At 44.9% G+C, this 23,945-nt stretch overlaps 1 protein-coding gene across 1 annotated transcript in view; it reads left to right on the top strand.

The window, feature by feature from the left end:
• LOC126516550 (ATP-binding cassette sub-family C member 3-like) overlaps positions 1–23,945 on the top strand; it is a 60,336-nt gene that overhangs the window by 23,722 nt on the left and 12,669 nt on the right. The window contains exons 3-7 of the mRNA XM_072289296.1: positions 1,863–1,934; positions 2,988–3,158; positions 5,735–5,893; positions 12,544–12,710; positions 23,305–23,499. Of these exons, the coding sequence (XP_072145397.1) occupies positions 1,863–1,934; positions 2,988–3,158; positions 5,735–5,893; positions 12,544–12,710; positions 23,305–23,499 (764 nt within the window). The remainder of the gene's footprint in view (positions 1–1,862; positions 1,935–2,987; positions 3,159–5,734; positions 5,894–12,543; positions 12,711–23,304; positions 23,500–23,945) is intronic.

Here is a 23,945-nt window from a genome sequence, read left to right as displayed (position 1 = left end):
TGTCAGGACCACCAGTATAACATTGAACAATATTCGGTTAAGGACGCCACCCTGCCCAACCCCCCTGCGAACGTTATATCTATCAATCTCGCCATCCACAGTCGACATGAAAATGATGTGGCCACTAAGATAACTATACAGGCACGCATTCATCTGGCCTCTAACGCCGATATCTTCAAGTGCCTGAAGAATCGAATGGTGCAAGATGTTGTCGCAGGCACTTCTAATGTCCAGAAATATTTCACATACCAGACGATGGAGTCTTTTCTCCTGTTGGACAGAAGATAACATGTCGATCATACCGTCAATAGACGATTGGCCTCTTCGGAATCTGTCGATAAAATCAGGAAATCTACCACTTTTCTTGAGTAGCCATTGCAGTCTGCTCGGTACCGTCTGCTCCATCACTTTAGCAACACAGCTTTCCAAGGCTATCGGCTGATAATGTGAAAGATCATGAGGGCATTTGCCGGCTTTCAGCAGAGCCGCAAGAGGACTGCGCTTCCAGTTGTCAGGCACTGACGCTGAGTTCCACGTAGAGTTGTAGAGCCACAAGAGAATTTCTCGAGCTTCCACATCAAACCGATGAATCGCGGAGTATGTGATTCCATCTGGTCCTGAACAAGATGACCGGTGGGAAGCAGATATCGCAGCGTCAAACTCGTGCATAGTGAAAGGCGCATCCGAAAGCTCATTACTAGATGGTGGAAAAGTCACTTGTGCTTGCGTTGGTAAACTGCTAGAGGCACTCACAAGTAATTTGCAGAAGTCTGCGGCGAGCTCAACTTAACGCTGGCCTATGGTGACAGCAGTGAACGGGTGCAGCAGTCGTGGAGGCGATCGAAGGCTTCACGTTATTTGCCAAATTCTAGAGAAGTTGTACATATGATTCTAAAGAATGTATCCACTGTTCGTTTGACTTTACTGAGTTCTTGTAGCCTCTGCCTTACGGGGGTATGAGCCATTGCATTTTGGCGTATGAGTCATAGATGATAATAGATTTCTGTCGACGTTACGCCACGAAGAAATCCTCGGTTCCAAGCCACAGACAGCTTCGTTATAAAACATATCTGTACAATAAGGGGGGCTCACCGGGTTCAATACTAGCTGCAAATACTCAGCGCAGTAATTCGTCCGTATCTTTCCTGTTGTTTCCAATATCTCATTTAACTAGCCAGTGACATCTTACATGCCCTTCCTTTCTAGCCAGCTCATAGCGAACATTGGGCGTAGCAGTGTGCATGGACATCGCGAATCACGGTGTATCACACCACATAGGCGAAAAAACTGATTACGTCATAATTAAACAAAAGGAACCTCTCTACTTTCATATCCAAATGCTGCACCGTTAAAATAGCTTAAAATACGTGTGCTGAGAAGGGTAAAACCTTTTTATTTTTGAACGAAAGAACAGTGTCGCAGTTTCTTCCTGAAAGACGAAGCCTTTAGAGCGACAGCGAAGTATCAGACAATTACACGAAGTAAGTTTCGTAGTTTTATCGGCCGTATACATTGCAGTAAACATATACACTTAATATTTACCAACTACGTTGTCATGTGCGCACAGACAAACATGAACAGTCCTCACTCGATGATCTTGAGCACTCGCTGTCACTACGCTGGCGTGATGAGGAGTGCCGGCAACGGGGCGCGAACGCTTTTTGCTGCCGCTTGCTTTACCGTATCTCCGAAACTTGGAATACTTGACCTCCAAGAGTAGGCGTGCGGAAGGCGCAGCAAAGGGAGAAAGTAACGTTGTCGAAAATTAAAAAACAAGAAACACAAGCCTTCAGGCTTTCCTATATACTTGCCCCTGGGAGGGGCCCTCAGTCCAGAGATCCTGCTGCTTTTCTGTCTCCCAGGCCCACAACACCATCTGCTGCTGGTGGTCCCACGAGTCCGAGCTGGACAGCACAGCCTCTCACGGTTCAATGGTGGGATTGGACGTTAGCATGTATTGTGGTAGAGGGATGTGTAGTCGCCACCGTGAGGGCATTTACACGAGTAAAGAGCGGGGTGCTCTCGATGTTGCGAACTGCAAGCATTTGTTAAAATTTGGGTAGCCTCCTGGAACGTTTTATTTTTGCAAATGCTGGCCACAGAGATAGACTGATGCAGTGCGATGAAGTTCGACAGATGGCCCAAGGGGCAATGCCCACGGTTTACACGTTTTTCTCTAATTGTTCAATTGGTCGTTGCAAAACCGCCCAGTTACACGTTCTGTCTGCCAATGCATGCTTTATTTTCTAATGTGACTGGAATGTTACGTTATATGTCATACTAGTGGCTGTGAAAGTTCAAGTATTCTGTATGAATAAAAATTAGGTCGAAGTAGCATGTTTTTGCGAAGCAGCGCAAGTATCTTAATATTTGTTTGCAGTTCTTTTCTCCATTATACCGGTGACCAGGATAAATAAATTATGCCATTTTACATGCCAAAACCACGATCTCATCATGAGGTACGCCGTAGTGGAGGACTTCGGAAATTCGGACCACCTGGGATTTTTTTAGCATCCGCGCAAATCTAAGTACACGGATGTTTTCCCATTTCGCCCCCAGTGAAATGCGGCCGCCGTTGTGGCCTGGATTTGATCCCGTGACCTCGTGCTTAGCAGTCCAACACCATAGCCACTAAGCAACCACGGTGGGTTGGTAACCACTACGGGCGGATATTTTGTCCTGCCCAAAGAACTTTCAATGAAATATTCAAGCAATCGTATACTTTTATCCTGTTTTACAAAATGAATAAATGACAAACAGGCATTGCACGCTTTAATGAAAGATTATTTAACGCTTTCGAAGAGGCCTTGGCTAAAGACTGCTTTAATAGTATCGGAACCCCATGCTATACTACACAAAACATTCTTGCTGCATAATGTAGTTCTTGTTAACGAAGGGTACATCTTTTAATAAGAGTAAACAAATTTAATAACTAGCTTTTTATAGTGCGTACTCTAAGGATTATGAATTCCTGATCCAATTTGCAGGCCGACGTACCAACGGGGTGCAGCAAAACAAAGCCTCCGCTCTCCGAATACCTGTCCAGCTGGCCCAGTGAAGGGAGGATTGAGTTCCAGAATTACTCATCTTCCTATCGTCCATATGTGCTGCCAGATGTGCTAAGTGACGTCACGTTCGAAATTCAGCCCATGGAAAAGGTATCCGTACTGAACGAATCACTTCTAAACATGTGCGAGTCACAGACTGTCGAAGACTAGAGTGGCCTGTAGCAGGTGCCAACATCTACCATTCCAGCGTTTTCCAATAGTGCTTAACGAAAGTGGTAAGACGATTGAGTCGTGCTATCTCAGTAAGCTTGGATTGTTCTACGAAGCATTGAGTTGATTATTTTTTCTAAGAAACGCATAACCCATTGTTTTCTGGGTGCTTTGCCTTTAGGCGCTACTTGCGGATGGCCCAGAAACTACGTATTCTTATACTGCAATTGCCCGAAAACAAAGACAAACGGTCTTAAAGGCTGAAAGTGCGGCCTGCATTGAACGACTAATCTAGAGGCTGCCAAGAAGTAAAGGTAGCATCATTAAGTATGAACACGCGTTTATAATTTCTTTGCGGTCAGCAAAAACAACGCAATGTTTGATTTTTTAAAGAAGGCATAAGCATGTGTCTTGGTTATGGCATTGTAGTCTTATTGTTAAGCACATGGGATTTGAATGGCAATTACATTGGGTTTAGGAGATTGATTAACAAACAGGTCTGGTAATCAATTTGGTCACATTTGCGTCCTTTTGGGTATGTTACTGGTAGAAAGTAACATATTTTCGTTGGCTACTGCATGTTGTAAACTACCCGAACATACATTTTTTTTTTAACCTTGTTAATTTGCTTGAGTATAATTCATTCTTAACCCCAGCACCTCATGGCTGTCCTAAAACTTTTTCATGTGAAACACAACTAGTTTCATCGATTCACATGCTACATCGAACTTTCGATCGGTCTTCTTTTGCCGATTGTATTTTGTTAGATTTCTTTAAAGCATTTGGGGGAGAGGGTCAAGGTTTGCGACAGACTTTTCTTGTAGAAATTGAATAAACTAAATCTAGATCCTAACCTCCTCACGTGGATTAAGTTGTTTCTAACAAATCACACTCAATTTGTCAGAGCTAATAGATTTAGTTCTCCTTTCAGGGATGTACACTCTTGGGTACCCCAAGGTTTAGTTCTGGGCCTTCTCCTTTTTCTCCTTTATATTAACGATCTCTGTGCTACACTATATCCTCTAACGCACACTTGTTCGCTAACGATTGTGTTATTGTTCACGAAGTAACCAATGAAACCGACGTTAACATGTCGCAACTCGATCTCAACGGACTATATAATTGGTGTAACTTGTGGTTAGTGGAAATAAATATTAACAATTATAAAGTACTACATGTGTCTCGTGTTTTACACCAACACACAACTTACCCTTAAAAAACGTTCCTTTAGAGGCGGTTAACTCTTATAAGTAACTATCTGTCCATATGACTACAAATCTACCATGGTCAATTCACACCTAGTACGTTATTAACAACACTAGCCGTATTTTAGGCTACTTGCGCCGTAACTTTTCTACCTCACAATCTAACCTAAAACACCTACCCTATAAAACTCTAATATATCCTAAATTAGAATATGCTACATCAGTGTGGGATCCCTGCCAGGATAACCTCATAACAAGTTTACAACTTGTCCGAAATATCCGAGTTCGCATTATCTTTCGTAAGTATTAGGGAACTGCGAGCATTTCTTCCATGAAATCCAACTTTAATCTTCCCTTGCTGTCTATCCGACGTGGAATTGCATGTCTGGCACATATTCATAGGCTTTATCATCATCCTACAGTGCATGCGCAATTCTTTACAAGATCACTGTCATAAAGTTCCGATCAATCTGTGTAACATAAAGAATGTATCCCAGTCATTTTTCCCTCACCCATGTGTAAATTTCAACCACTTTATCCCTGATATTGTAAATATTCCTGGTAACAGCCTTTTCCGTGAAACTTTAGCTAACATTGCAAAACCAGGATTTTTTTTTGTTCTTTTGTGACACAGCAGCTAGCATTCCATAAAAAGAAACCATTTGTAATCTAACAATCTGTTCTGTATTAATCACTGTGTTTTGTTTACTTCCGATGTACCATATATCCTTTTGTACCACTCCCCTCTATAATGATTCAAGCCCTGATGGTATGTTAAATAAATAAATAAATAAATAAATAAATAAATAAATAAATAAATAAATAAATAAATACTAACACACAGCCGATCGACCACAGCACGCACGCACAGAGGTCGTGTTTTATTTTTGTATGATTTTTCCTTTTCATTTCCTTGGGCGACACGCCAGAACTGCTGGCAGTAAGTATATGTTAACGAAGACACACATCTGACTTTGTTGAATTTTGCCACAACTTTGTTTAAGCAATGGAGCAGAGGCAGGGAAGACATGCGCACGTGCTACAACATGCATTAATAACACGTTACTTTACCGTGGCGTGTATGGAAATGAGATGGTTGAATAGTTTCCCTACTAATGCTGTCCATGGGTACCTTAATTTATGCGTGCTGTGCTCTTACGAAAACTACTAATCGCACCTTTGGTTGCTTTTAAATGTCAATAAAAGAGGAGTGCGCGCTTCTACACGCAAACTGAAGCGTGCCTTGTTTCAACGCTCACTTCCTGTCATCCATGCACTTGTAATAGACTGATGGTTGTCCTCACGTTACAGGTCGGAGTGGTGGGGCGCACCGGAGCGGGCAAGTCGTCACTGGTACTCGCCCTCTTGCGTGTGCTCAGGCCAACCGGAGGTCGCATCCTCATCGACGGCGTTGACATCTCGACGGTACCACTCCAGATGCTACGAAGGAGCATTACAGTCATCCCGCAGGTGAAGATGAGTTAGCTGAAGAATGTTCCCCAATAATACCTTGGGTTCTGGCTCATATTTTGCGAGTTGTGGCTTAGGGAAAAGTTCCAAATAAATCAGCTCCTCTGAAGCAGCGCAATGACCAGACCGGACCCCGGCCAGAAAGTCAATGAATGGCTGCATACGTGCGGTGCGTCTACTTCACTATATATATATATATATATATATATATATATCATAAGAAACCAACAAACAAAAACACCAAGGACAACAGAAGGGAAATTACTTGTACTTATTACTTAAAAGAAAATTATAAGTTAATGGAAAGAAAAATGGATTAAAAACTTGCTGCAGGTGGGAAACGATCCCACGTCTTCGCATTACACGTGCGATGCTCTAGCAATTGAGCTACCGCGGCGCCGTTTTCGCATCCACTTTCTGGCGTATTTATGTGTTGGTGCTAAAACTAACCCTGGGTGGATAGATGGATGTTATGAGCGTCCCCTTTGGAACGGGGCGGTGGGTTGCGCCACCAAGCTCTTGCTATTATACTGCCTATGTCCTACCAAGTTTAAAAAGAAAAAAGAAAAAAAAACCCACGATGAATTCTCATAACCAAATATTCTGATCGCCCTATTGTGATCTTTGTTTTTGTACGTCTCCGTTTTTCGCCGTTTCCATACTTTTCTTCCGCCAATCTTCCAATGAGCTATTACTAATCTCTATTGCGGACATGTTTCTTTCAGAAGTGAGGTTAAACAGCGCGAATAAAACAAGGACACAAGGAACAAGGACATTCTTATTCTTCTGATTATTTCAGTCTCATGATCCGCATCCGCGGTCACTACCTGCCCTAAGTAGATGTATTCCCTTACCACTTCCAGTGCCTCGCTGCCTATCGTAAACTGCTGTTCTCTGCCGAGACTGTTAAACATTACTTTAGTTTTCTGCAGATTAATTTTTAGACCCACCCTTCTGCTTTGCCTCTCCCGGTCAGTGAGCATGCCTTGCAATTTGTCCCATGAGTTACTAAGCAAGGCATTATCATCAGCGAATCTCAAGTTACTAAGGCATTCTTCATTAACTCTTATCCCCAATTCTTCCCAATCCAGGTCCTTGAATACCTCCTGTAAACACGCTGTCAATAGCATTGGAGAGATCGTATCTCCCTGCCTGACGCCTTTCTTTATTGGGATTTTGTTGCTTTCTTTATGGAGGACTACGGTGGCTGTGGAGCTGCTATAGATATCTTTCTGTATTTTTACATACGGCTCGTCTACACCCTGATTCTGTAATGCCTCCATGACTGCTGAGGTTTCGACTGAATCACACGCTTTCTCGTAATCAATGAAAGCTATATATAAGAGTTGGTTATATTCTGCACATTTCTCTATGACCTGATTGATAGTGTGAATATGGTCTATTGTTGAGTAGCCTTTACGGAATCTTGCCTGGTCCTTTGATTGACAGAAGTCTAAGGTGTTCCTGATTCTATTAGCGATTACCTTAGTAAATACTTTGTAGGAAACGGACAGTAAGCTGATCGGTAGAAAATTTTTCAAGTCTTTGACCTCCCCTTCCTTATGGATCAGGATTATGTTAGCGCTCTTCCAAGATTCCGGTACGCTAGAGGTCAAGAGGCATTGCGTATACAGGGTGGCCAGTCTTTCTAGAACAATCTGCCCACCACCCTTCAACAAATCTGTTGTTACCAGATCCTCCCCATCGCCTTCCCCCTTTGCATAGCTCCCAAAGCTTTCTTTACTTCTTCCGGCATTACTTGTGGGATTTCGAATTCCTCTGGACTATTCTCTCTTGCATTATTGTCGTCGGTGCCGCTGGTACTGTATAAATCTCTATAGAACTCCTCAGCCACTTGAACTATCTCATCCATATTAGTAATGATATTGCCGGCTTTGTCTCTTAACGCATACATCTGAGTCTTGCTAATTCCCAGTTTCTTCTTCACAGCATTTAGGCTTCCTCCGTTCCTGAGAGCATGTTCAATTCTATCCATATTATACTTCCTTATGCCAGCTGTCTTATACTTGTTCATTAACTTCGAAAGTTCTGCCAGTTCTATTCCAGCTGTAGGGTTAGAGGCTTTCATACATTGGCGTTTCTTGATCAGATCTTTGGTCTCCAGCGATAGCTTACTGGTATCCTGTCTAACGCAGTTACCAACGACTTCTATTGCACACTCCCTAATGATGCCCATAAGATTGTCGTTCATTGTTTCAAGACTAAGATCCTCTTCCTGAGTTAAAGCCGAATACCTGTTCTGTAGCTTGATCCGGAATTCCTCTATTTTCCCTCTTACCGCTAACTCATTGATCGGCTTCTTACGTACCAGTTTCTTCCGTTCCCTCCTCAAGTCTAGGCTAATTTGAGTTCTTACCATTCTATGGTCCCTGCAGCGCACCTTGCCGAGCACGTCCACATCTTGTATGATGCCAGGGTTAGCGCAGAGTATAAAGTCTATTTCATTTCTAGTCTCGTCATTCGGGCTCCTCCACGTCCACTTTCGGCTATCCTGCTTGCGGAAGAAGTTATTCATAATCCGCATCTTATTCTCTTCTGCAAAGTCTACTAATAACTCTTCCCTGCTATTCCTAGTGCCTATTCCGTCGTCGCTTATCAGTACAGTGTATTTGCTTTTGACCTTAGCCATCGCCGATTCCTCGCCTTCATAGAAGCTTTCGACTTCCTGGTCATCATGACTGGATGTAGGGCCGTACACCTGTACTACTTTCATATTGTACCTCTTATTAGGGTTCACAACAAGACCTGCCACCCTCTCGTTAATTCTATAGAATTCATGTATGTTACCAGCTATATTCTTATTAATCAGGAATCCAACTCCTAGTTCTCGCCTCTCCGCTAAGCACCTGTAGCACAGGACGTGCCTGCTTTTTAGCACTGTATATGCTGCATTTGTCCTCCTAACTTCACTGAGCCCTATTATATCCCATTTACTGCCCTCTAATTCCTCCAATAGCACTACTAGGCTCGCCTCACTAGATAACGTTCTAGCGTTAAATGTTGCCAGGTTCAGATTCCTATGGCGGCCTGTTCGGATCCAGGGATTCTTAGCACCCTCTGCTACGTCACAGGTTTCACCGCCGCCGTGGTCAGTTGCTCCACAACTGCAGGGGACTGAGGGCCGGGGTTCGATTGTTGTACTCATATGGGAGGTAGTGACCAGGTACTGCACCAGGGTGGCCAATCCTGCTCTGGTGAGGGAGTGCGTTACCGGATCTGGTCACCAGGATCAGGCCGCAGTCCAGGCTTGTTTCTGCAATTTTATCAACACACGGATTTTTTTTTATCCGGTGGAAAATTACGCCGCACCGGGATTCGTACCACGGTCCTCTTGCACGCGAGGCGGATGCTCTACCTCTACGCCACCGCTGCACCATCAGCACTTATGCATTCCACTAACTCTTGATCCGTCTCTGTGCAATTATTTCCGGGCCACAAATACGTTTGCTGCAGCCAAGTTTTTTTTCTACTCATTGTACCTGATGACCAAAGATGCTCTTGACATTTCAATTTACTCTTTTCTATTTGGCTCCATGATGGATGAGCATTTCGACTCCCCCGCCCTTTCTTTCCGACCTATTTCTGTTGAACCATTCCCAAACATGATCCTCAATCACTGGCAGCTCTTCGGAGTCTGTTAGGTGCGTTTCTGCAACCGCATACACCTCTATTTGTTGTCTATATAATCGTTCCTCAATCTCTGACCATTTTTCCTGTCTTCTGCCGCCATGCATGTTGATGTAGCCTATTGCATGGCGAGCTCTCTTGTTTTCTTCCTTTTTCTGTTATTAATAGCGATGCTATTCTGAGGTTCTCTAGGGGACCTTCTTCATTACTACCTACTCTGGCCTCTTGAGTGACGGTAGGCCCCCTAAGAAAGCAACAGCGCCACCAGCAAGTCCCCAGGCCACTTCTCGCCCAAGCCTGTAATTAAAGTGGATCCCGTCTCGTTCAAAACCACTGCACCTTCTAAATGCCATGTTTACTTCGACAACCTTCGAACCGTTCTCTAGGCCCATTTTTCATGTCGCCACATTAGCAGCCACAACGACTGTTTGTGCACGACTGTCATGTACAGGCACCTGAGGCACCGTGCACACCAATGTTTGCACCTGAGGGGACCGCTCGCGCACGCCGTCTACCCCCTTCGCCAAGCGCTGAGCTACTGCGGTCCCTTTCCTGTTTAGGACGTCCTTGAGCCCACTTGCTACTGGGACAAGGTTGCACACGTGGGTATTTTCCGTGAGCTTTGCTTTTGCTCACTCAATCACAGGACTTAGTGTCCGCCCTGGAAATGTCCCTACCGCCACTCTTTTATCGTTTTTCACCCTCTCCACAATTGCTTCTGAGCACCTAGCCAGTTTTGAATCACTGGTGATAATGACCATTTCACTCTCTCCTACCTCTCTCTACTTCCCGTTGTCCTTTTCCGTGTGATTCGCACTTGACAAAGGGCATTGACCACTGCGCTCCTGTTTTTGTTTTTGTTTGGTGGCCTCAAAGTAGATACCACTCTTTCCATCTATCGCCTGCCCACGTTGCACACATTCCACGTGCTTTTCTGACACTCCCTCTCCTTTCACGTCCGGGGACTGCGTTTCATTGTCACGACCACTCTCGTTCGCAATGGCGGCCCTGTTCAGCTTTTCCTCGACTGCTTGAAGTCTTTTTTCCACTAGCTTCCGTGCATCACGCTCTCTACTTACCTCATTTTGGAGCTCTTCGACGTGTTTGACAAGCTCATCCTTGAAAGCCTCCATTATCTTGAGCCTAGGACGACATCACAGTGTTTGTCGATTGCCTTGATTCCCTCTCCATTGTCATCCTTCCCTTGAGGGACCCCCCAAACACTGCAAGCTTTCCCGCCTTTCTTGCCATGTATTGCGCGGCTTTTTCTAATGCAAATACTATAATACTATATTACTATAATGCAGGGCACGTGCTTTCTAGCAAAAACCGATATGCACGGAATCTAAATCCTTAAAATGCCACAAATTAAGTCACACCAATGTTTTTAAAGCAATCAATGCCGCACAGACTTAAGGTATGACACGTTTTCGCAAGTGTTCAACCACGCCGGCACGCTCTCATTGTCCTACCAAAGCAATATTGCAGTGCAAGCACAGTGAAGCCACTAATAGCTATTAGTTTTGCCACTTCCAAGATACTATTTAAAGGCTATAAAACTTAACGTCCCACCCGGTTGCACGTGTTCAAGCACGTGGCGTGAATTGACGCTCTAAGTGTCCTGCAAAACCAAACATACACGAAACACACTATTGCACACGAAAAAGAGAGAGAGAGAGAAAAAAGGAAACTGCCCAATGGATATTTAAAGGGTAAAAAATCAGCAAATAAAAAAGAGAAGAAAGCTCAAAGCATGCACAAAAAATGTATGATTTCGTCTATTATGAAACCTATGAACACGTCTATTCGCCACGAAATACAAACTGGTAGACAGCGCCACCACTCACAAACCTTGGTGGCGCATGTGGAAGATCCTTTCAATCACAGGCGTCATGAGTACTTGAGCTTGGATGAAGGCAACTGGCCAATGAACCCACACATGCTACCTAAAGGCATCAATATATATATATATATATATATATATATATATATATATATATATATATATATATATATATATATATATATATATAATTGAGCTGGGCAGGCCATATGGTGCGTAGGATGGTAGACCATTTTAGTTAGAATAGAATGGGGGAGGAGCGGTAGGTTGATAAAATTGGGAAATTTGCAGGCGCAAGTGGGATCAGGTGGAGCGGGAGAGGGGTAATTGGAGATCGCAGGGAGAGGCTTTCGTCCTGCAGTGGACGTAAAAATAGGCGGGTGAGGATGCTGATGATGATACAGAAAATTGCCGCGAGTGGCCAGTCGCGCCGAGAAGAGGCGGAAAGCGCAGAAACGTTGGCACAGCTGGAGTCGCCCACTACTCCAATTGCACGCTGCGCGTGCGTAGAATAACTTCATGTGCTTATGAGCTGACAAACGTTTACGCGCATGCTCATAACTGTCGTAAAAGATGGAGCCATCCTGAGCTGCCTCGTAGGGCCCAATTGTTTTACGCAGGCTCACGAAGGATTGTCATCGCGCAATTTCACACAAGATACCACTGTGCAGGGCCTTTACTCTACCGTAACAAGAGTAGGCTAGAAAAGGCACGAATGAACATAAAGCTCGCAGCTCAGCGGCGGATCAGCTCATACTGTGGCCTCCAGTCGGCCTTATAATGGTGCTAGCAAGTCTCAAAATCCACGCTTTCACATTCACACCTATGCTTTAGGATCTTCTTAGCAAAAACGTCTTGATACACTCACGCGTCACGACGCAAGAACTTTTGGCCTGAATTTGCTATTCTCTTGCTAACAAAGTTTAAATACATTTATATGTTCTTTGGTGCAGATGTAACTTGTCTAATACTATTGGCTACATCGAGGTTACCAATTTGACATGAACTGGGGGGGGGGGGGGTCTAACGCCTCAAACCAATGCTGCGTATTACTGACGCTGCATTCAAGAGCTTTACATTATATTTGACTATAGTGCTGCTGCTGATTAACCGGCACTTGAATGCATGCACACCTTATAAAAAGTACTACAATTTTCAGGACCCGAGCCTTGTTAGGGGAACACTCAGGATGAACCTGGATCCCACCAATTCTCACTCTGATATGGACATCTGGCAAGCCTTGGAACGCTCCCACCTTGCCAAGTTCGTCTTAAAGGACCCAAAAGGATTATTGCTAGAAACAAGAGATGGCGGCGACAATCTAAGGTAAGTCTACCAAGTGCGCTAACCACGCTAATGGGACTCTTTTCTTTGACAGTATATTTGTTGCAGCTTTTTTATGAGCCTGTCCAGGTGCGATGTAGTAAACTAGGGTTTCTAAAGGTGTGGATTATGACGTCCAGTGGGGCGACGAACAGTTCAGTGGTGGATCGCGAAGTATTGCAGGATCTTGGGTAAAAACGAAGGCTGAAATGTACTACGTGACGCTCGCTGCAGGTTCAATACCCAGAAAATGGTCTTTCTGTTCGATACTTCCTGAACACTTTGTGAACGGAGGATTATGTGATGCTTTCGAGAGAAGACACCGGGCTAATAGGACGACACAACGACATATTCTTGTTTCACATTTATTCGCATATACAGGAACATGAAAGGAAAATGATGTCATTTTAGCCTGGTATAGTTTCCCTTCTAGCTATCAATCTACTGCTTTCAATTAAACAGGTCTGGTGTTAGTGAAGATATGAAATCTCTACGTGCGTAATCTTTCTGTTTCCATGAAATTCTGGCGTTTATGAGCTGTTCTTGGTGGGTGAAAGTTGTGAATGAAAACTTAAAAGCTTTGAGGCTGAGTATCTGCCTGCTTTCTGATGCTATGTAATTGTTTACCGGTAGGTGAATAAGTAGCCCCTTTCGAACGCTTTGAAATTTGATGTGGGAACGTCAAGGAGGCGTCGTCATCCCTAATGTTCTGCGGCTTTTCTGGCTAACGAGAATTCCAATGGCGGACCAACTGACATGGACGGTATTTTAGAAGTGTTCTCAAGGCTGAAGCGTAGTTATTATGTCTTTTACTGTCTGATTAAAAGTATTTGTTAATGTTTTGAAACACAGAACAATAGAGCGCATTAATATTTGCTCGAGTTTCGGCTTAGGGCAGTGAACTCACACGGATTAAGCTTATGGTACACGAAGGGGAAAAGGAAACTCACTAATTGGGAAAACAGCGCGGATATGCGTGCCCAGATGGGTGCCCAATTATTGCCAAAAAAATAAAATAAACAAATCCGTGATTTTCGTTGATCTTGTGGACATTGAAACGCTTTCCTGGAAAGAAAATTAAAATTTTCACTCTTATGACTTGCTGTTCATGAACTAATATAAAGCCTGTGGTGCCACAAAAACTGCCTTTAATTGGCACGGTCGCAGTGGGAAAGTCGCAGTGCGAGGTTTTGTTGGGTTGGAGTAGGAGGTGGGAAAGAGGAAGCTTGCAAATCCTGAAAATGCATGAATTACGGCATTCACTCGATGCCTGCTGTCCTTTAATGAGCTCAAAGGATGATAGAGTGATGCCAGGGGCTCGAATTTTCGTTAAGCCCCAAGCGTACGAAGAAACATACAATGAAGCTAGAGAAGCGATACGGGAAATTATTCGCTATGTTTAATTGAAATGCAAAAATTTTATGATAAAGGTAAACCAAAGCTCACAAAAAAAAAGAAAAACGACTCGCCAGAGGTGCGAATCGAATCCGCATCTTCCGTTATACGCATGCGGTGCTTTTTAAATTAGGAGACCGCGGAGCTGTCCTACACTGCCCACTTTTTTTTGAATATTTGTGTACGGGTACAAGACTAGCCCTGGAGGCGTTCGCCATCACCGCTCGCCGCCAAGGTGCCGGATGTGGGACATGCATTTCAGCGCACGCATCACGTAGCAGTTGAGTTTCGTTGAAGGCAACTGTCAAGCCAATCCTCGTATGCTACCTCCTAGTTAGCGTCAAGACTGCCAGACTAGTGGTCCCCGCTATGCAATGAGCAGGAAGAGTAAGGTTAATTTTTGTTCGTCAGAGCCGTACGAAGAAAGCGAAAGCTACGCCAGAAAAAGCACAAAGGAAATGTATTGGTAGGATTAATTGAAACGTGGAAGTAATAAAGGAATGGAAAATTAATGAAACCGCACGCCTAATGCAGACGATGTGGGTTTGGTTCACACCTGCGGCCAGTTATCTTTCTGTCGAGCTTTATTTCCCGTTACAATATTTCTTGTGCCTTTTAATTATTCACAACAAATAATTTTCCCGATGCTTTCTCTCGCTTCATTGTGTACTTTTGATTTCATCGGTATTTCAAGAACGGAAAGTCGCACAAACGGTCTGTGTGTGGTCAACACCGGATACTCCTGTATTAAGGCGACACTGTTGTGGCTCGCGGGTTGAAAAATCCGTTGTCCGGCATTCTGGAAACAATGACCATCCTGCACTACGGCCCCAAAATTCAATGGCACCAAAAGTGATGGTGGCACCTGAGGCCATTGGCGGGAGTCGAACCCATGACCATTGATAGGAGTCGAACCCATGATCTCTACTATGTGTACAACCCTCGACCTTTGGTGGAACCAAAGTTCAATGGCACCGAAATTGATGGTGCCATCAGTGATGGTCGACCCCACGACCATTGGTGGGAGCCAAACCCACGATCTTTGGTGTTCGTTAAGGTGAAGTAAAAGTTAAAAGGCGAAGTTAAAGTGTAGCTGAGTAGTTCTATGGATATTTATGCAGTACCAGTGGCGCGCAGGACGATAATGGAAGAGAGAATATTCTAGAGGAATTTGAAATCCCACAAGTAACACCGGAAGAAGTAAAGAAAGCCTTGGGAGCTATGCAAAGGGGGAAGGTAGCTGGGGAGGATCAGGTAACAGCAGATTTGTTGAAGGGTGGTGGGCAGATTGTTCTTGAAAAATTGGCCACCCTGTTTACGCAATGCCTCATGAATTCGAGCGTACCGGAATCTTGGAAGAACGCTAACATAATTCTAATCCATAAGAAAGGGGACGCCAAAGACTTCAAAAATTATCGACCGATCAGCCTACAAAGTATTTACCAAGGTGATTGCAAATAGAACCAGGAACACCTTAGACTTCTGGCAACCAAAGGACCAGACAGGATTCCGTAAAGGCTACTCAACAATAGACCATATTCACACTATCAATCAGGTGATAGAAAAATGTGCGGAATATAACCAACCTTTACATATAGCTTTCATTGATTACGAGAAAGCGTTTGATTCAGTCGAAACCTCAGCAGTCATGGAGGCATTGCGGAATCATGGTGTAGACGAGCCGTATGTAAAAATACTGAAAGATATCTATAGCGGCTCCACAGCCATCGTAGTCCTCCATAAAGAAAGCAACAAATCCCAATAAAGAAAGGCGTCAGGCAGGGAGATACGATCTCTTCAATGCTATTCACAGCGTGTTTACAGGAGGTGTTCAGAGACCTGGAGTGGGAAGAATTGGGGATAAGAGTTAATGGAGAATACCTAACTTGCGTAACTTGCGATTCGCTGTTGTTATTGCCTTCCTTTTAGTAACTCAGAGGACCAACTGCAATGCATGCTCACTGACCTGGAGAGGCAAAGCAGAAGGGTGGGTCTAAAAATTAATCTTCAGAAAACTAAAGTAATGTTTAACAGTCTCGGCAGAGAACAGCAGTTTACGATAGGCAGCGAGGCACTGGAAGTGGTAAGGGAATACATATACTTAGGACAGGTAGTGACTGCGGATCCGGATCATGAGACTGAAATAATCGGAAGAATAAGAATGGGCTGGAGTGCCTTTGGCAGGTATTCTTAGATCATGAACAGCAGGTTCCCATTATTCCTCAAGAGAAGAGTGTATAACAGCTGTGTCCTACCAGTACTGACGTACGGGGCAGAAATCTGGAGGCTTACGAAAAGGGTTCTACTTAAATTGAGGACGACGCAATGAGCTATGGAAAGAAGAATTATAGGTGTAACGTTAAGGGATAAGAAAAGAGCAGATTGGGTGAGGGAACAAACGCGAGTTAATGGCATAGTTGAAATCAAGAAAAAGAAATGGCCATTGGCAGGACATGTAATGAGGAGAGAAGATAACTGATGGTCATTAAGGGTTACAGACTGGATTTCATAGGAAGGGAAGCGTAGCAGGGGGCGGCAGAAAGTGAGATGGGCGGATGAGATTAAGAATTTTGCAGGCACAACATGGCCACAATTAGTACATGACCGGGGTAATTTGAGAAGTATGGGAGAGGCCTTTACCCTGCAGTGGGCGTAACCAGGCTGATGGTGATGATGAAAAGGTGAAGTAATTAAGACATGTAATTAAGATAGACTTAATTAGCGGACTCGAACCCACGACTTTTGGTGGCAATAAAGGCAAAGTTAATTAAGGCCCTCGAACCCACGACCTTTGGTATGTAAACAACCCTCGACCTTTTGTGAGACCAAAATTTATGGTGCCACCATTTATGGTTGAACCCACGACCTTTGGTGTTAAGGCTCTAGCGGCGCGACTAACACCTCCAGAGTCGGTGAAGAAGAAGACGGCTCACGCACAGGTGCCGCGAGAATAGAACGCGCAAGGCGCTCGACCTGAGCGGCTGCAATATCGGCCGCTTCCGAGATCCCGGGGCATCATGGCTGGCCGATCTAAACAAACCATGGCCACTGCGGCTACCTCTTCGCGCCGCCTCCCACAATTTGGTGACACCAGACGACCGAGCCCAGGCATGCCAGTGTCAACGCGCTGACTCTACTGACGCGAGAATGACGTGGCCTCACGCGGTCCGGCAGACGTTGTAGGATGTCCGATCCGGTTGTAGGATGTGCGGGAATTCTACATCGACATGCAGGACATCTAGTTGATCCAGCTGGAAAGCAACTTCCGTATCAACAAGGTTACAGGCTCCGGCTGCCACCTCGAGGCCCCAATTTTTACGTGGACTTGCGGGCCGCCGTTCTTCCTCATGACGCACCTCAAGCGCTCAGTCTCACCAGCTCTCGCCATTTGAGCCGTCGTGTCATTGTGCGTCTTATCGTCTCACATCACCTTGTCCACCCGTGCTGATCGTCAGCATGCGTCGGCCCCCCAGCATCAAACCCCTACTCTGTCCATGAGCCTCCTCCCCATTTCAAAGACAGCTGCGCAACGACTCTTTCGAAGGAATTCACTGGACCAAACGCAAGAGTTTCGGCTGCACTACGGCCCTCCGTTCTTCCAAGGACGTTCACGCTAGCTCTCCGCTTTAAGTTGGGGAGCACCTCACTCATCACCGATTCAGAGGCTCTCTCACCGGCTACAATAGGCGCCGATGTCACTTTCGCAGACATGGCGGCTCCACAAGCAGAACTTTCATGATGCCTTCAGCGACCTTCGCAACTCTGATGCTATCGGCATTCCAGATTTCACCACAAGCAGCAGCAGGCGATCCTTGCGATGTTCTGGGTGCACACCTTCCGCGGATGCGTGGCTTAGCGAAGCGAATCATGACATACATAAACATTTGAGAAACGCCCAATGCAGAACTCTGAAAAACATCCAACGTACACGCGACACACAAGAAGCAACGCTGCCAATGTATCTAGCCACGATAATGTGTGCCTCGAAACCGCCTAGCAAGGAGCTGTGCTGTTTTCAGAATTACGACTCATGCTCGGTCATATACGTGACTTTCCTCTCCGAAATTAACAGATGACCTTAATGAATACAAAACAGTTAATTCACAATAGTGAGAAAGAAGTCAATGGCGTAATTTTTCTAAATTAGTATGTCATTCTGTGAGTGCTGAAGGGACTTCGCACAGTGCCGACGTTCACGGCCGAAAAGTAGTTCGTTAGTTACAGCTGGTTGGTTGGTTGTGAGTGAATAAACTTTGTTTCGGAGACCAAGCTGTTGATGGCCGAAGGCGGGCTGCCACCCTATTCCAGGTAGCCGTGGCCGTCTAATGATAGCTTGGGCTTTTTCACCAACTGAAGTCGGCCCTCGGGTTTTGGGATTGTCAGCTGTCCAACCCACTGGTCTTCTCTTGTTGCTTGGATAGGCATTGTCGGCGGGTTCTTTTTGCATTCCCAGACCATGTGGTAAAGGGAGTTCGTTGTATTGCTGAAAAACTTTATTGAGGTCCTGTAAGGCTCGAGATAGCGCGCAGCGGGCGACTCCCACGTTAGTTACAGTAAGCAAGAAAAATGTAAGTGCGTGTGTGTCATGGCAAAATTACCTTTGTGCGAAATAGCGGTAGCGCAGCAAGAATTTGTTACGTGTAAGCATCAACCGCAGCAGCCGACGTAACACCTAAAAGTGCGTAGTCATACATTTTTTGACCGCACTACTTGCTCAGCGTCCAAGCAATGTATCTCGGTTGTGAAGAGGACCTACATCGCTGATCTGTCGAATGAATCCTCACATTAGTAGCCAGCAGGCACGCTCTAAATCAGTGTCTGGGATAGAGCATAATGTTAATGCAATATCGGAAGCAACTACATGATCAAAACAGACGTGCGCGTTGAAAATTGGATTCACATCCCTCCGTAACAAGCTTTATTTACAGCATGTACTTACGTCCTACAGTTTTTCTTGGGCGAAGATATCCGTACACTGATGCATAAAACAGTTACTTGCACTCCAGACTTTCTCATTGGAAACACAGCACCGCAACGAAATTGAAATACGCCATTCATGTGCGACTAGCACGGACGTCGTCGCTCGAACATTGGCTGCCATTGCTACGCGGTTCTTTCAAACATTACACCGGACCTTGTCATAATGTACTCACAAGGACACAAAAGTCGCATTTCACGTACTCAAAAACACAAGCAACGGTCACGGAGCGCAAAACCACAGTCAGAAACCTGAGCCGTCATCACGAGTCAATGAGCAGCTTCGAGGTATACCTAAGCGGTTTTCCGCGATTGAAAACATTGCTCATGCATTCATCGTTGTAAGCAAAGTGATCACAGCTAACGTACTTGAAGCTGAGATACAGTGAGCTTCAGGCACACCTATAACACTTTCAGGAAGGGAATACGGGAAGCAAATTGACGGCAATCAGTCACGGAACACTAATTCACAAATGTAAAGAAACTGTCAGCGATGAGTACTGCTGACTCCGCCGAACGCGGCTGGTCGCTAGCGCGGCTCACAGCCTCATGGGATGCGCCACGTGACGAAACTGTTTCGGCGTGGGGAGTTTTTTAAAACTCCCTGTGCGGACTTTTCACAGGAGAACAAGATTTTGAAGCGCTGTAAAATCGCGTCATGTCGCCTGAAACCTCCCGCAGCCATCCAACGAAATGAAACGAGCGAATGCCGCGGTATTGCTCGTATATATCGGGGTAAATATTCAAGGACGGGGAGATTTTAGGGCCCATCACCTGTTACAAACTCCCAGGTGGTTCATTTTCGTTTACACGGGAAATATAGCGCGACGCGCTCTGTGTTCTTGCGAAATTCAAACTTCAACTAACTTTTAGTTTTTGTACGGATATTGTACGTGCGAGTGTGGTGCTTAGCTAGCGTTAAGTGTAATAATATCCATAAATTGTTGGTCCTTTTACCAGTGTCCCTTTTTCACCTGCTAACAAGTGTTAAAGCTATCGGTCTGCCCAATTCGCGCCTGCATGTATCGCAACTTTCCTTAATGTTGTCGCGCATTCTATCGTGATATAACCTTGTCTGAAGAGACTGCAAACGCAAAGGGAACAGTGGTTTGCATTCTAGAGCATACGCCAGCGCCAGTGATTGCGCTGGAACCTAATAGAGTCTGTAAGTGCGCAACACGCTTGTCCGATCAATCAGAGTTCGACGATCGACGATCATGCTCTCTATTTGGTTCTGCTCAGAGTATTACCTGTCCTCCAAGGCCCAAGATCGCTCAATAAAGAGTTAACTGCTAAGTCGAGCCTTTGGTTATGTCTATATCTTTGTAGTCACGACAATATGACAATACGTAAGAACAGACAGAGAAGGGCACGGGATACTAGGCTGTATAGTTCGACTTACACCGACTTTGTTGTGCAATTCTAGCGGCGTGTCCTTCGATCGCTCTTCGCCGGATATTTCGCCTTTTGTAGCTAATTGCAATATCTCAACGGGGTACAAGCAACACTTATAGCAACTTTATACAAGAAAACAGAATCATTCTGCAGTCTTTCATATCACTGCGGGTTCGCATGAATGCTATAATTCGGAGGCTGTGTTGCTGCTGTGGCAGAGGAAATTGCACGGCCTGTAAACGAAATACCACATCACAGGGACAGCTTTAACTTCGGCCCAGGCTCACGCACAATTTTGATGTTGTATACTGCAGTTTTAAAATCACCTCTGAATTCGCTTCTATCCAGCCCGATAAACCCTAAGGACAATTGCTGATAGCTCGCTTCCATTTTCTCACGGCGAAATGGTGGACCGCACTGAATTTCTATACGGAAGGTGCAAAATAATTACGACATTTGATGCTACAGGGTGCTGCCTGTTACGCATTGTTGCAATCTGCCGATGCTTTAAGCGTTAGATATGTTCTTCCCATTAACTTGCTTAGACCCAAGGGATAGTATGTGATTATTACCTAGTGGTAATAGCTAACGAATGCTCACTTTATTGTATATATCACTTTCACCACACTGCAGTGAAACACTCAGACAAGTACACAGTGCCGATGAACAGATAGCTGCACCAACTTCCTCGAGTTTTTGCCATTAGCGACTTTAGTGAGATACATTTCTGCGACTGCTCGCCACGTTTAAGCACGAGTCTGTTTTAGGCAAAGCATTACTCTTTCAATCAAAATGATGTTCCCTGAATAGGGAAAGGCGTGCATTTTGCTCTAGTGCGTTTATAAAGTTAAGTGCAGGACAAAATTTTACGTAAGAGATATCTATTCCAAAGTTTTAATTAAAAAAATTAAAACTAAGATGTGTGCTTAATGCGCTGAAACTCAACAATTGCTTCTGATGGAAGTCGTAGTGGATAGCTCGGAATTCTTTTAGTGACGCGTTATTTAATGTGGGCCAAATGCAGGGTGCGCAAGCGTTTCCACACTCCGTTCCCATTGGAATGCGGCAAAAACGTCCAGAAGCGAACGTGCGACCAATAGGGCGCACCAGCGCAACGCCATAACTATAGTGAGGCACCATGGCGGTGTAGAAAGTCCTCAGTGCAGGACGACAAAAAGGCTATGCCTGCTGATCGCAAAAAGAAAAAAAAACGATCTGCATTTTTTTCCCTTTTTCACTGTCCTTGATAAACAGGGTTACAATTTATACCACATTTTTATATTTGTTACAACGGCGTATTATGCTGCTCTAAAACACGCGCGCCGCGGTGGCTTATAGCGGCCGCGGTGTGGCGCTGCTAAGCACGAGGCCGTGGGATGAAATCCCGGCCGCGGCGGCTCCATTTCGATGGGGTCCAAATGTTAAAACGTCCTTTTCCGTGCCTTGGGGACACCATAAAGATCCCCTGGTGGATAAAAAGCCCGGAGTCCCCTACTACGGCGTGGCTCATGATCAAATCGTGGTTTTGACACGCGAAGTCCCAGAATTCAATACAATGTTGCTCTAAAGAGAAAGAATAAGAAAGCTATATTGATAAAAAACGTGTTTCTTACAAACACAGGAGGCATTCCATTTATCTAGAAAAAGGAGGAGGAGTCGATTTAAGGCCCGCCACATGAAACAAATACTGACGTTGTTACATTATGCCAACGCGCCTGCTATATTTATTGTAGACGTCATAGCCATCCAATACCTACCCGCTGTGTAACTGTCTCATCCCCAAGAAGAAAGGGGATTAACCGAGGGGCCCGATTTTTATTAGTCATATCATAAGAAGCCAACAAACACTGACACCAAGGACAACATAGGGGAAATCACTTGTGCTTAATAAATTAAATAAAGAAACGATAAATTAATGGAAATGAAAGTGGATGAAAAAACGACTTGCCGCAGGTGGGAACGGAACCCACAACCTTCGCATTTCGCGTGCGATTCTCTACCAATTGAGCAACCACGGCGCTGTTTCCCCATCCACTTTCTCGGGTATTTATGTGTCCTAGTAGAACCCTGGGAGTGTTAGCCAGCGCCACCACTCACAGCCCTTGGCGGTGGACGTCGAACATCCCTTTTTGCCGCAGGCGTCCCGAGAACGTGACATTTTTTTGGGGGGGTGAAGGCAACTGGTCAATAAAACCACATATGCTGCCTGAAGGCGTCAATGTTGTCCTTGGTGTCAGTGTTTGTTGGCTTCTTATGACATGTCTCATTCCCAGTCACAAAGCAGTCCTTCACTTGAAATTTCCCAACAGCTTACGAAATGAAGAAAACTTCACTTCTCTCAGCGAAAATGTAGTAATCCCTGTGCCTGAAAGCACATTATTAAAATTTTGTAATCCTAGAAAGCAGCGGATCTGTGGTGAAGTCGCTTTGATCTCGGGTTTGGGTGGCCGTACGAAAGGTGACTGGGTGTCTCATTAGGACATTCCAAACGCCACGCTTAGTGCGGCCATGTTAGACTGCCGAGAACTGAATGTACTAATTAAATAATTTATAGTTGTGTGAAAATTAGCGACCACAGTGTGATGAAATCCTGAAAGGAGTTCAGACCATTGAGCGACATAGAAAAAAAAAACATTTACGACTTCATTGACGTAAAGACTGCTTCGCGTATTCCGCAGAATAGTTGCCGAAGGGAAGAGATTCCGGGGAAAACAAAGTGCTGTGGCATACATGGCATATATACGTGTATATATATATATATATATATATATATATATATATATATATATATATATATATATATATATATAATTTGGTGCGTCTTTCGCAGCGTGGGTCAGCGGCAGCTTGTCTGCCTGGCGCGTGCCCTCCTAAGGAAGTCCAAGATCCTGTTGCTTGACGAGGCCACATCACAGATGGACGGTGACACGGATCGCCTCATACAGGTCACAATCAGGGAGGCATTCGCGGACTGCACTGTTGTCACCGTGGCACATCGCATTCATACGGTCCTCGACTGCGATAGGTAAGACATGACCTAACAGGCAAGACGCAGGCGTAAGTGCGCACCAGAAGTAGATAATGATGATTACTACGACGGTGATGATTATGCCTTGCATGCATAAAGTCTTTTTCTGCCTCCAATGAAATCAATCGCAGTAGGCTATCCGCCAACCCCCGCTTTCATGCCTTTCGGCGCTAAACATTAATTTCTTAAGCGGCAGCGTCCATCGGTGCACGTAAGCTGCTACACGTTCATTGGCGATACATGGTGATGACCGTCGTGCCATTGACGGATGGAAAGGGTTGGGCACGTGTTAGCAAAGCAGCATGAACGCGCGAATTAGGATCACAAATAGCGCTGAGTGCCACCTAAGTTTTGCTGCTGGGAATGAGGCTTTGTCATCAAAATATTCGGTTACTTACGCGAAAAGCCGCATAAGCTTAAATTTAGAGTGAACCTTTCACCTT

This window comes from Dermacentor andersoni, chromosome 1 (assembly GCF_023375885.2).
Source record: "Dermacentor andersoni chromosome 1, qqDerAnde1_hic_scaffold, whole genome shotgun sequence".
Taxonomy (NCBI): domain Eukaryota; kingdom Metazoa; phylum Arthropoda; class Arachnida; order Ixodida; family Ixodidae; genus Dermacentor; species Dermacentor andersoni.
The sequence above is the reverse complement of the archived record's forward strand: the minus strand, read 5'-3'. Positions and strand labels throughout refer to the sequence as shown.